The sequence below is a fragment of the Dinoponera quadriceps genome, unplaced genomic scaffold, assembly GCF_001313825.1.
Source record: "Dinoponera quadriceps isolate SergipeBrazil2010 unplaced genomic scaffold, ASM131382v1 scaffold777, whole genome shotgun sequence".
Classification (NCBI taxonomy): Eukaryota; Metazoa; Arthropoda; class Insecta; order Hymenoptera; family Formicidae; genus Dinoponera; species Dinoponera quadriceps.
The window spans coordinates 30001-44320 of record NW_014555488.1 but is presented as its reverse complement, the minus strand read 5'-3'; the positions used below and the strand labels follow the sequence as shown (position 1 = coordinate 44320).

General features: G+C 45.7%; 1 protein-coding gene across 1 annotated transcript; it reads right to left on the bottom strand.

The window, feature by feature from the left end:
• Positions 1-4224: 4224 nt before the first annotated feature.
• Positions 4225-5914, bottom strand: LOC106744333. The gene is made up of 8 exons (XM_014619007.1): positions 5831-5914; positions 5630-5719; positions 5428-5490; positions 5216-5281; positions 5101-5142; positions 4949-5020; positions 4748-4864; positions 4225-4365 (listed from the first exon to the last, which is right to left on the bottom strand). Exons 1-8 carry the CDS (start codon positions 5912-5914, stop codon positions 4225-4227), a joined length of 675 nt encoding a protein of 224 aa, XP_014474493.1.
• Between the last annotated feature and the right edge of the window lie 8406 nt (positions 5915-14320).

Genomic DNA, 14320 nt, shown 5'->3' with positions numbered 1-14320 from the left:
GGTCTGCTGAAGTCGCGGAATGACTGTGAATGACTCGAAACCACGGCGGCGAGCCTAAGGAGTTGTCAGTGAAAGTTGGCCGATCGCTTGCAGGTCTACGCGGCTCGATTCGATGGCTCGCCCGGCGTTATTGCTCCGGAACGAACGCGACGACGGGGAGCAGCGGGAGAGTGACTGCTTGTCTCGTTTCTTTTCATTTTCTATGCGATAATTGTATCTCCATATCTCTCACGGAAACTTCAGCAGCATCGCGTAGCTTCTTGCTTGTTAACGGGCTAAGTGTTTACTCAGCGGAACAAATGACGTGCGAATGAAAGTAACATTGTTGATCTGAACGTCGTTCCCTCTCTTTCTCTCTCTCTCTCTCTCTTTTTCTCTCTCTCTCGAGAAATAATGAAAACGAGTGAAGATGCAGAATAAAAAATATTGTGTACTCGTGTTAAAATCGTCCTTGTTAAAATTTTTCGATTAAATTTTTAACATATCTATGTGTTAACATAGTGTTTACGTCATTTCAATATTTTATGTCGATATTCAACATGTGTGAGTGGTAAAATAACACATAGTGTGTGTAAATAACACATTTTATACTTCAGTGTCGACTAACGTGTTCATTTTGTGTTAACTTTTGACAATATTTAGTTGATAATATTTGTTTCACTTTTCAACATGTTCACCTTGTATTAAATTGACACAAAAATTTGAGTGGATCGTTTGGGACTTGTGACATGTGGTTAAATTCAGCATAAAATTTCTTGCCATGTACAGTGAAATGAACAGAGAGCTCGTTAAAACGTCAGCACAAATAAATAGTTCAAGGCTCCATTGGTATCCGACGAAAAATAATTTACGACAAAAAAGTGTTTTGTCTCGTTGCAGTATAATAACACAGTAATAACATGCGCGCGAGCTCTGATTAGCCCTCTACCTAATTACCGAAGACTTGCTAATGTCTTTTTAATATGCGCGAACGGAGGGAAGGAAACATTAACGCGCCGTTAATGGAGAAAGTTAATTTTCCGCTAATTTCAGCGAGCAGAAAACGATGTTGTCTTCTCACATGGCTTTATTTCCAGTGGAAAGCATGCAAAACGCTGACTCGCGACGGTTCGCGAGTGCTCACCTGAGCGCGGTATGACATGTCGTCGGGGACGTTGAGAAAACGATGACAATTCGTTCGGACCGCGGCTTAGCAGAGCGGAAAACCGATAATATCGGCCGATAAGATTAATAAGCAGAATAGTGCACCGAAAGAGATCTGACGTCACGCATGGCCGTAGGCTACAATTTCCCGACCAATCGGCAAATTGGTGTACCGGATCTCGTGTGGACTAATTGAATACTTTCGTCCTTTCGAATGAAAGTATATGATTTAAATGCCGGCTCAGTCTGTTGACGAGAGCTGCGTCTCAAAAGTTCCGACTGCATTTCGCGTACCGCTCTCGCAACGAAAGTTCAGTTAGCGGGTTTGTTTCACGCAGTCGCGCATCGAGCAAAAAACAAAAACGGCCGATCTCACTACGAATTACTGTGGACGCCAAGAGTTACGTAATTCGCGCCCGAGAAAAACAGTATCGCCAGTATCGTCGCACGTGTAATCGTTACTCACGTTATTCGTCTCGGGAAGAAAACGAAGAAAAGAAACGACTGAGACGGTCTTTCGCCGACGTCACCTCCGAACAAAACGATCACCGTCGATGCGGAGCAGAAAGCTTTGAGGCGAAAGCCACGTTGCTCGGTATTTTCACGTATAGACACGTCGACAACGACGTCTTCGGATGCTTTCGTCGCGCTAAGAAGTTAATGTCTAAAAAAAAGTTTACGCCTATAATTGCATGACGAACAGCACCTCGGCGGCGCGCAACGAACGTTACAGTTTGACCCCCGTTCCGTTTTGAATATCTAAACGTGGTTTTCTCTTACGCAGGGTTCCGTGCCACTTTAAGAGTTTAGAAACTCCACTTCGGTCAGGTCGAAGCGGACCGATGCACACGCGTCACGCGTTGTCCCTCCCGTCTGCCGGCGCCGGTGCGGGGGAAAGAGTGGAAGAAATCACTCGATACTTTTCACAGGAAGAGGCGATTAATATAATTTTCTCCTCGGCGCGAACAAAAATACTAGGAGAACAGGCGAACGAAATCGATGACCGTTACCGGTGTGTCGCGTTCTTCTCCGCCTCTTATCGGCGAAACTGTTCTACGTTGTATGTTCGATTAATGAACATTGAATGCATAGGCGCTCTTAAATATGCCTTCCGATCAAAGTTTACATTGCGAGCTTCTGCGTGCGTAACGACACACACACACACACACATATGAGCGCTCGCTCGAATTTGCGATAAGACGCTAGCGAACGGGTGTACAAAAAGGAGCGTGACGTTATGCATTCCGGGTCGCAAACGTGAAAAAACGCGAATACAAGCTGAAACGCGTACCGGAACGAGATCGTGTGTATACGTGCGCGCGCGCGCACACACACGCCGGTTTCTCCGACTCTATGAGGATTATCTCCCCGTGTGCGAACACGTCCGGCTATTATTACGAGCGGAAAATGTGCAGATAGCTGCAGCTGCACGTGCAAGATAGTCCGGCGTTACAACATCCGCGTGAAATTCATCGCGGCGATGATGACGCAAGCTTTTTTGCCGAAAGTATATATTTCTTCATTAAACTCGAATTAAAGTACAATAGGGAGGGTACAATGTGTCGAGACACGCGTCACATAAGATCGTACGTTTTTACGCCGAGACGATTTTGACGAAGCGACGAACGATCCGAGATAAAACGGGACGATCGAAACGAATTACGAGATTTATTCGGGAAGCTTTCAAGTCACTCGGACGTTTCTGCAAGGGCCGTTCCTTCGTTGGCGGAAGATGTTCGCGAGTCCTAATACAGATCTGGTGAAAGGTGTGATATGCATCAGGGAGTTCACGTGGGCGCTGCGCGCGTCGTAGCAGAACGATCGCCTTGGACGCGTCTTCATGAGCCGCTTCGAGCAAATATATCTCCTCCCGTCACCGTCGTGATAATTGCCGTGATATCTCGGGGAGACTCTATCGGCACCTGCAAGACCGCGAGGATCCTCGATTTTCCATCTCAGAGGCCCAATTCAGGACGCGTAGATGGAAATAAAATTAGTATCGATTCAAGACTCATATTCTCATATGTAATTATAGATTCTTGCTTAAATAAATAAATGAATAAATAAATAAATAAATAAATAAATATATATATATATATATGTCGACATCATGAATACAACGAAGATAATGCACGAGCTTGTGAGTCAGTCTACTTGTGGATTGGAATTCAATTTATTTTAAAGAAAAAGAAACGATTAAATTCGCTGTTCCCAAAGTTAGGTGGTTTAGCCTGCTTGGGGTTTGGTAGGGGTGGTTTCTTGACCTTCATTTGACCTATGGAGGTCACGTTAACCTTATACTTTGATACATATCTGGATGTAAAATTTCCCGCTCTTTCTGAATCCGGCATTAAAAATAGGGGGTTCCATTTTAAAAAGTGACCTTGACCTTGAAACGACCTTGAAAACTGACCTCAATGTCAAGGTCATTAGCACAAGTAGATGATCCCAATTGTCCTCGACAACTTTTATCCGAACATTTTTTTCGTAGGTTGCGTAGTTTCGGAGATATCACCGTTTGTCGATTAAAATAGGCCACCGTGTATATATGAGAATGTGATTCTCGAATCGTTTTTTCGTTTAATGTGCCCTTTAAAATCCAAGTTCTGTTTTCCTTGTACGAGCTTGAGAATTAGAAGGGCATATTTAGCGTTCGACACGCGTCCGGAATACGGTCTCGTACACCTCGCTTCCGAAGTTGGATGTGGAAAACGGTAGACGCAACGAGGAAAACCGAACGATCAGCCGGCCGATATCCAATCCACCCGTGAGGAACGTGTTCGGTCGGGATTAATTATCGTCGATTGCGATGCGTCGTGCGACTCTGATTTCTCGCTCGACCTAAATCGACGCGCTTCGAATTTCATCGACTAACGCAGGCTACGCGTTTCCCCGTCGAGCTCTTGTCGTTTTCTACACACGCGAGTGAGATCAACGAGTTTACGCGCGCCGTTCTTTCTCTTTCATTATGACGCGTCTTTTCGCAGCGACGCAGAATCACGCGCGAACACCGATGTGATGGAAATACGCTTACAACGACGCCGTACGACGGATTCCGAGGAGGCCTCCGCCGACGCGCTGTTACTTGAATCCGATTTTTGGCGGGGCAGACGCGGCTGCGAGCGACGCTCTCCGTTGCCCAGGAGGTCGGCTGACAAAGATCCCGTACTTGCGAGGCGGTGGTTCCGGCGGCACGGACGGTGGAAATGACGGCTCGAGGATCTTAAAAACACATATTCCACGATGTGATCGCGGACGAATGTCGATATGCAACATTATCGATCATGATTTTTGATTCGCTTAATGGATACAGTCAAGTCTCGCCGTTCGAATACCCATTATCACGAATTATACATAAATACATAATCATAATTATTATATCGAAACATATAATTATTATAATTATACTATGATTATAATTACAAGTATTATGATTGTATTTACAATTAATATGATTGTAACTACATTCATTAAACGCGAATCTAGTTGGATGGTGTATCTCAAGTATTATTATTACTTAATTATTAATGTAATCACTGCTCTTGTTAAGAACCGAAAGAATACGCTGTTCAATCAACCGGTTAAGATACGAGCTCGGACCAACCTTGAAGCTTTCGAGCGGATTCGCGATGCCTTCGAGTTCACCCTCTGGAGAACGTTCACCCTCGTGGGCTGCGACAACATCGACTGAATCCGCGTGCGAATTGTCCGGGTGTTTGTACTAAAAACCGTCTACGATTTAACAATAATTACTGAAGCTAACGGAAAAGCGAGTGACGCGCGAGCGGCGTAAATTAGCGGTTACTTTTTCCATGACCCTTTCTAATTGTGTGATTTTGTCGGACGTGATGATTAATTCCGTGCCGAGTTTATACATCTGAATAACCCAATGACGTTTATAGCTGGACCAGTCATTCGTTACATATTATGCGAACGACTCGTAACACCTAGACTTACTTCATCCTCCAAGTGTTTTGTGGTCACTTTTTGCGCGTCGGTCTGCAGATATAGAAAGAAAGGCACGAGTCGTTGCGGAAATTACCGTAAGAGTGCAAGATGAGAAACCACTAACCGTTTTCACGATCACTTCCTCGAATTGCGTTTTCTTGCTCCTCAGCAGTATCAACCTGTCCAATTTCTGCGGCGGATTTTCGCCGACAAGAGCGAAACAACGTGAATTTGGCGACGCGCGAATTATATATTTCGCGAAATGCCAATTAATTAAGATATAACGAGGCCGACTAAAATGAGTAAACGGCACAATAAGCGCGACTTCGTACTCACCGTTTTGTTCTCCGCGACTGTCGTTGACATTTCCCGGTTCGACTTCTCGATACGTTTTATTATCTTACGAACAGCAGACAAGTAAGGCGCCGGCATTTGTGCGGGATACAAAAATGCGCAAAGAATGTCGTTTGCGAATTAATTATGCATACTCGTTATGTAATATCTCAATTTATTTTAATTTATCACGCGAATTACTTACGTTAGAAGCGTACCATAGCGTCGCGTAGAACAGGGCATACATTAAAATGCAAATGTAGATGTTGTCCAACACATACGCTCGTATAAACGACTGCAAATGAAAGAAACAAGAAAGAACGCGGAAGAAAGAACGTAGCGTGGAGAATGACGCACCGAAGGAAAAAGAGTGTGAATTTTAATTCGACCTCGCGCGCGAGGTTACCTGGCGGTCGTAAACATCGACGAGTCTCAAAATTGGATAGGTTCGCGACAGCTGCGATAAGTAGCACGGCTTCTGCCAACACATCCTCGCGAGTACAATCCATAAGCGAAGCTAAGAGACGCGAGGAACCGATTACGTGGAACGCGAAAACAGAGCGATGCTAATCCTGTGTCTGGTAAGACGCGGGACGAAAATTTCCGGCCGACTCTATGCCATTATACGTATCTATGTATATGTGTTTCGCGTGTATATGTATGTGCGTGTGTATATGTGTATGACGTGTTTCTCGTTTATACTCGCCGCTCATTAAGTTAGGCGCGAATAGCGGAACGTCGGTATGACGCGTGGTCACGAGGAAAGTCGCGGTGAACTTCACGCAGTCCAATAATCATTTTCGTTTGAGCTTTCTAAGGTAGTCGATCCGTAACAACATTTTTGGGAAGGTAATGGTTAATACAACACGAAGAAGCTCGATAAATCTGTGCTAAATGTTCATGATTTGTGATTTGCTCTGATACTAACAGCGAGAGAATATCAAATTTACATAATATTTAGAAAAACTCATAGTGAAATAATTGTTTTTCGCACTTTGATGAGTACTTTTGGGATGCTGGGACTGCCCGTGTTAGATGTATGTTTTTCGTTAAAATCATAAGAGTAATTTGTTTCAATGGTTTGATGTTCATTCTACGTCATTTCAGTGGTTTGATATTTATTCTCTCTACAACGTCATTTGCCTCGTTCTGATGATTTAATCGGGCATATATGTATCAGAACTTACTGAGTCAAGGTTTGTTTTCAATAGGTCGCTATACCGATTCGTATCGTTTCGACATTGACGATATTTGCTGTGATAATCAGAATACCCGTCGACTGAACATTGCTCTTTCGCTAGAGAAGGAAACTTTCTGTAATTCATGTGATATTATTAGGATTATGGCACACGGAAAAAACGTAAACAGTAAATTTAAGCGTTCAAAAGTTGACAAATCACAGAATGTGATTGGTCAATTTTTTGTTTGTTGCTTAAGAGTATGCTATGATTGAAAATTTTACAAAATACCGGCTTCTTTCTGCAAAGTTTATGTCGTATTAGCTGTACAGAATTGTATATACATAGTATGAAAGCATACGCGAATAAATTGGAGTATTACTCATGTGACGAAAAAGATTAAGAACTCTAAAATTTACACATCTCTAGATCAATTAGCATCAATATGTATTTACTTGACATAAGAATCGTGCAATTTCTACGTACCGAATGTGTCAATGACCTAACCAGGAAAATATTAAAGAACATTTCTGTACCTTTTCGATGAAATTTAAAAATCTAAAACGACATGAAAAATTTGCAAAGAAATCTGTATATATCTTGGTTAGATATTCATTAGACATTGTAAAACTGAGCAGCGCCTTCGCTTCATCGCATTCATATTTACATCGCACTTATATTTATGTAAAATCTATATATGTACATAAAGTGCAAAAATAATAACATGATCGTGTTAGTGTTTACATAACACGAGATTTTGAGGATTTCTACATTATCGCTTCTACATTATCAACGCTTATCAAGTTTCCCGTCGACTTTGACATCCCCTTAAGTCTTACGGCTTACGTTTTCCTCTGTGTTTTATGGCCCTAATTCAGTGAAGTGCCGACGGTAGCGTTTTCGCGCGTGACGCATTAAAATCATGCTCGATTCGTGAACGATTCGCACGCGTCGCACATCATAGATTCTATAAATCGTTATCGGAGCATTATCTCCCCTGCGGAGATTCATATAATAACGCGTAACGCGCGATCGCGATAGCGTAATCTCCTCCATATAAACATAATTAAGGCAAAGTGAGATAGAGAAGCAGAGAGAGAAAGAGAGAGAGAGAGAGGAGGAGAGAGTGCATGTTGAAGCAGGTGACATTATACCGCAGGATCGCCGCATTATCGACCTCCGCAATAACGATTGCTGAGGTTACGACACGGGCTACGATACTACACTCGGTAATACCAGCGATAAGGCGCCGTAACTCCGATAAGTGATAGGGAACGCGATACGCGGCACATAATTAGTCTTATCGTGGTTATTGGTATAAGCTGCCAAGAGTGGCTCCGTGCTGGCGCTCCTAATTTCGCTCGAGTTATTCTTAATTGACAGAGCGAGGTATACAGCGACTCGGGCATTTTTAACGTGTAACAGAGGCTCCTCGCGGTTAATTTCACTGGGGACGCTAATTGCCACGCAGCGCTTTCTCGCGCCGAACAACGAGCTTTACGATCATACCAGCTCGAATTTCGTCGGACGTCAGCACGCCGCGCGCGTCCTCGGGGCCATTAAACGCGTCATTTCGCGGCCAGAACTCCCGGAGAACTATAACGCGTTAAATCCGAATTTACGCTGCACGGGCGCTTTCGTCGCGCTCTGATACCACCGAAATACGGCGGAAATACATATTTAACACGGACCCGAGCCCGTAGAGGATGACAGAGGGGTCGGGCAGAAATCAAAGCCTCCGAAAAATCCAAACTCTTGGACAAACACTCGTCGAAGGTTCGCCGCTCCCCTTCCCTCCGCCACAGTGGCCGGCGAACTCGGGAAGCCAAATTACGAACTAATCCACGAGGGATCGTTTACTTTTTCTATGTCAAGCACATCGAGTTGTTAGAGGGAAGGGGGTAGCTCGATCGGTCTCCTCAAATTGAATACACAAGGATTATCACATGAAAGGCGCACACGAGGCCGCCCCGACGATGCAGCCACCGACACGCACAAACACACATACGCACACAGCTACCTAACCTATCTACCTATCTACCTACGCAGCGTGTACAGTCGGCGTCATGTACGATCAGTCACAAGAAGATTGCAACATTTTCTTTCGATAAGTTTCACGACGCATCTCGTATCCAATGGGAAGATGTATTTCCCGAGAATGATTGAAAAACAAACTTTCCTATTGGGTGCGTTTGGAAACTTATAAAAAAAAATGCTGCAACCTTTTTATGACTGGCCATCTGCTACGCCATTCCCTAGATGGAAACTTTTTATTATTATGCGATTTTTAACCTTCCACACGTACACATAAAATCAAATATATCATAAATCTATTATAATTCTATTATAAAAAGTAAAAAGCGTCATGCATTATGTGTAAAGCTATACCTACAATAGGTGTAGTACGCTTTTAGCCTTTTATCCTTATGCATTCAATTCTAACGTAATTTTCTAACGAAAAGCGTTTCCAGCGCTAGCAGACGTTGCGATTCCTAAGATTTACATATTATTGCAACTTTCGTCAGAAATTACGTTATATTTAATTGCTTGCAGCAAAAGGCTGAACTTAGGCTTACCAACGTCTATCGTAGACCCGGTCTAATGCTCGAAATCACGTAAGGAATCGCACGAGATACATAACGCCAACTGTACACGCACAAACATGTGACAACGGTGGTACAGGCGCGAGTGTACACAGACCGCGACCCACTCGAGCATCGGCAGCCTCCGATAGGGCGAGACCATCGCCACTTGTCGTTTCCCATGACGCCTCGCGGGCAGGGTTGACTAACTAAATAGCGAAGTTAGCCGGTTCGGGCGGGAGGCGGCTCGAGGCCAGGGTTAAACGGAGCTTAAAAAGCTGCGTAGGAGCGAAGAGACGCACACCGTGTCCGAGAGCGGCGAATCAACTGCGAAAACACTCGAGATCACTTAGAGGAATCTCCGCGATGCGTTTCGCGCGGCCCTTTTCTCTTCTGCCCCGGCTCACCGAGCCACCCTTGTCCCAGCGACGCTGGGACCGACTTCGCTTCTCGCCGATCCACCCTCCCCGGGGCGATGTTTATGCAAAACAGTAGCCGAATGAACCCTCGAGCGACGGTGGATGCGCGATGGAACCACTTGACGCGTCAAAAACGTCAGTTACATATCGTGCGAGCGCGCGGGGCGCACGTGGACCTACGGGGCGCTTTTGTCGGCGAGGAAAGACGGGATTGAGAAGCGACCTGGAATATCCAGAATAGGAATCGAGAGGCGGCCGCCGCCGCCGCGTCGTTGTCGTTGCGTAAGGGATGCTATTACTTTGAGAGAGACAAGATGAGTGGTGGAGAGAGGGAGAGAGGAGTGTTCGAGGGTTAAGACGACATCGCGTCGGGCGATACTCGAATTAACGACAGCTGACTTCGGAATGTCGAGTGACGCATCGTTCTCGTGATAAATTCAATCAATTGCCCTGAGATACGACTGATAGACTTATTCAGTATAACTTTCGACGACAGCGCCGTTATCGTCCAGTCGTCGTTGCGCAGTTTTTCTACCTACACGTACAGGGTGAAACAATAACTATTATCCGAGAAAATGCGGGTAATACGTAACAGAATAATATGGAATACCATGAATTCCAGCCTGTCAAGTGTCGCAACCCAGCTGATAGCAGTGGAATTATTAGAATTATAACCTATTCCATATTGCGCTGGCAAAACCTACCGAGAGGATATAACGAAAAGACAGCTCGTCCACTCGTTCGCTCGATTCACGCGAGGGTCATTCATTTACCTCCCTAGTCCGTGATCCCCGGAATCGAGTCGAGCTTCGTCGCACCGAACTCCGTACGAAGGACCAAGGATGCTCGACGACCATGGTCGCCCTTCACGAGCGAGTTATCGTGCGATCGGCGTAAGCGCCAAAGATAAAGGCGGACGAGTGAGCGAGCGACGGGCCACGGAGAGCTACGAGGGAGGAAAATTGGTCGACCACCTAGCTGAGCAGGATATCGCCGGAGGATCGTGGATCCTGGTAGGAAGGCTTCTCTCTCTGTCTCTCTGTTGTGCGCGAAGCACGACGGGGACACGCCGTCGGGGCAACAGCATCGGGACATAATCGATTTGCCGTGAGCTCATCCGTGATTCGCCCTCGTGGCAGTCAGCGCGACAAGAAAGTCTCGCCGGCAAAGGTGCCATCGAAGCGAGAAATTACTCATCGTTCTGATTGAGGTTAATTAATTAGATAATTAAGTTCGCCCCCTCCTCTTGCCGCGCTGACGGGGACGAAGCACAGCGGGGTACGACGGCGCGAGCGAGGCGTCTCGCCTCTGTCTCTCAGGAGAAGACGGCGGACGACGCTGATCCCTCGTTGGAAAAACCCCTCCGCGTTATTACCGGGATCGAGCCCGTCTCTCTCATCTCGTCAAGTCGTGTTCCAGCGTGATTCAAGTCGTCCGCGACTCCCGCGATCCGCGTGACGAGGAAGAAGCGCCCAAACCTACGTCCTCATCCGTTGTTCCTTGCTATTCATCATGAGAAATATCGAGTTGCACCCGGCCATCGAAGCTGAGTACCAAGGAGAGATATTCAGGATATTTAGATTGTGTCGGGACAGCCTGCATATTGTTTTTCTTTGGCAATTTTTTCGCGACAAATGAGCAACGAATAAAAAATACTAGTTAGAATTGGTTCCGGTCATTTCGTTCCGCTAAATTATGAGACGTCTGCCGTGTCCACTCGCGAAGTTTCCAGCAGCGCGAGGCAAAATGCGACGACGAAGCTTACGATCTCAGATCGGAGGCGGAAAGAAGCTTAAAGCGAATCTCGGGAAAGTTCGCTCGTTCGATCAATTTTCACGTCACCTTTATCCGACGGTATTTCACCGAGCGGCGCTCGAAGGGGGGTTGGCGATGGTAACCCACGTATGAAAGAACTCTTTACACGTGACACTTAACGAGAATCTCATAATCTTGCGAGGACGGCGCGGCCTTTCCCCCTCCCTCCCTCCCTCACTCTCTCTCTCCCTCCCTCTTCCAAGCCGCACCCGACGGGCGCTCTGAAAATCCCTTTGAAGATCCACCCATTGACGCTCGCGGTTTAATATTCCGTCACGGATATTAATGCTCTCCTAGCAACGACGACTCGTAAATCAGCAGAGCGCCCCCTCCCCCAAACTGATGCACTTTTCGCTACCGTCTCCCGGTATACTCCTGCCGCAAAGCCACCCTCCGACTTCTCTCTCTCTCCCTCTTTCGACATCGGCTACCGCCTGCGCCATCCTCAAGCCCGCGAGAGGACGGTCGCGGTTGATTGAGGATAATGCGAGATACCAATTTACCCGGCCATGTGGAGAATTCATTAGCGCGGGAGAAAAGACGGAAGAGAGCGACGACTCCCGTTGCCGGCGTCGTGCGGCCTTTTGTACGATGAAATGCATCCCCCGTCAACGTGTGCTCTCCCGCCATTGTGCTCTTTGACGTGGTATCGCATGCACGAGCTAACATAGAACGACGTGGAGCGCTCGCGAGGTTTAAATTCACGCAGGAATCGCAGAAAGTCACGAGTAGTAATCGCGGATGAAAGGAGACTCGCAAGCTTAAGCCGCCGTCGAGGCTCAGCCGGAGATCGATGCGCGCGATGTAACGTGAGGATGTGGGGTGATGATCCTCCCCTGGAGATGCCCACGCGCTCGGCGAGTCTACGTTACCGTGTCCCGGGCGAAACTGGGGCACCGTTGCAAAAAGTGATGCTCGCTAACGACGACCTTTCGTGTAGATCTGGCCACGAGATACACGTTAACAGGTGCACTTTCGAGCTTGCTGATTAAATGCATATTCATAAATGGCCGTGCATATCGAAGTGCGCGCCCCGGAGCGAAACTCGGCCTGATAAAACAGATTTTCAGAACGCGAAGTTTTACGCTAAAAGTTTCTTCACGGCACTCTGATCCCCGCCGCGGAGTCGTATTGCGCGAGTTAATGCGCACAACTCCAACGGACATCGTGCGAGGCGCAGCAAAAGGGAGAGAAAGAGATTCCAAGTTTTTAAATTATTATCTGAGCGAGAAAGGAAAGCGGTACACATGAAACACGTCCTTTTAAGATCTTTATAATGATATCTACAGTGAAGGATCTTCACAATAACTTCCTCTGTAACGGATTTCTGTACAGGATAAGAAAGGGCTAGAATCAAGTAGTTATCTGTTATTCAGTCTTTTAAATCAAATAATATTTTTATCAATTTAAGTATTTTTTTAGTAATTTGCGAAAAATATTTGAACAATAATACCTTATTATGTAACTGAATTACTAAATGTAGTTGCAAAATGATTCTAAATTTAAGAGAATACTTACTAGAATTATATTATACTTCTTACCCACTGAAGAGAGAAATCTAAGGCTTTTAAATTTAGATTATTTTGTCCAGTAAATCTTCTTCAGAAGCAAATTTTAATATTCTCAGTATTATAAACTTAACACTTGTCGCAATTGCTTTAACACATGCAAGTAAATGTTTACTTATACGAAGGAAATATATTATATAGTCAATTATATTTTTCTCTACTTCTAATAAATGTTACATAAATATTTTCCAAGGAATATTGGAGTAACCATTTCATTTACATCGATTAACTATTACTTGAATGTTAGCCTTTTTTTTCAGTGCACGCGTTATCGATCGGCCGAAATACGAATGACGCGCGATAACTCGGCGCGTACCGAGGCTTTATTTTCACCCGAAACGCATCACACATATCGGAATTATTACGGTTCTATGCACCGAAAAATATTCCTTTCCCTTTCTCTCTTTCTCCCCTCGATTACGCCTCACGCGTCTTAGGAACGGTAGGAGGAGACAGGAGGAGGAGGACCTTCCCTTGGAGAATCCCGATGTTCCACCGAGCGTGAAATAAGTATACACACGAGGCGAAGTCCGCCCGCGAATCCCGGTGCGAAGGGGCGCGAGGCTTTCCACGACGCGGTCGCGGCGATAAAGCGAATTTGCACAGGGGTAGCGAGCAAGTCGAGGGTAGCGAGGACTTCGCTCTGGAAACGTAATTCCCAGTGTTCCTTTCGACGATCGAACGGATCCCTCTTGCGCACGAGCCGTTGCAAAACCATAAAGATGTAATCGTAGACTGACGTAACGCGGACAGTCCGGCTGCCGAGAGAGTTGGAGAAATTATCGTGCGCTGCACTCTCTCGTCGAGCGAGCGTGGCGAAAGCGAGGATGCGCGATAGAAAAGGTAGAACGGAAGAAAAATGAATCGAGTATGCCGCTCTGGTATCAGGCGTAAGTAAAGAAATGAATGAGCCGGGATGGTCCCTTCTTCTAGGTTTCTCCCAAAGTTGCTAAATATTGCTTGATTTAATAAAATGAACCTTTCTTCCCCATTGAACAGAGACATATCGACAGAAGGAACTCAACGGAGTGGGAGGACATATGGAAATTTCTAACGCCTAAATAATCAACTTATCGGTTGTTTCTTTTCTTTCTCTTTAAGTTATTAAGTGTTCGTCGTTGATTTAAAGTAGTTGTAACATAAAATTTTGTTTAAATTCATTGAAACAAGAAAGTGACGAGCGTTCGTCACAACCAACATAGCGGTCGAGGACACGCGAGCTGACGAGAGAGAGAGAGAGAGAGAGAGAGAGAGAAAACAGAACCTGACACGCGGGATTTGAGGATCGCGTCAAATAGGCGCGCCCTGAATCATCCCCGAGATCGAATCCAAAA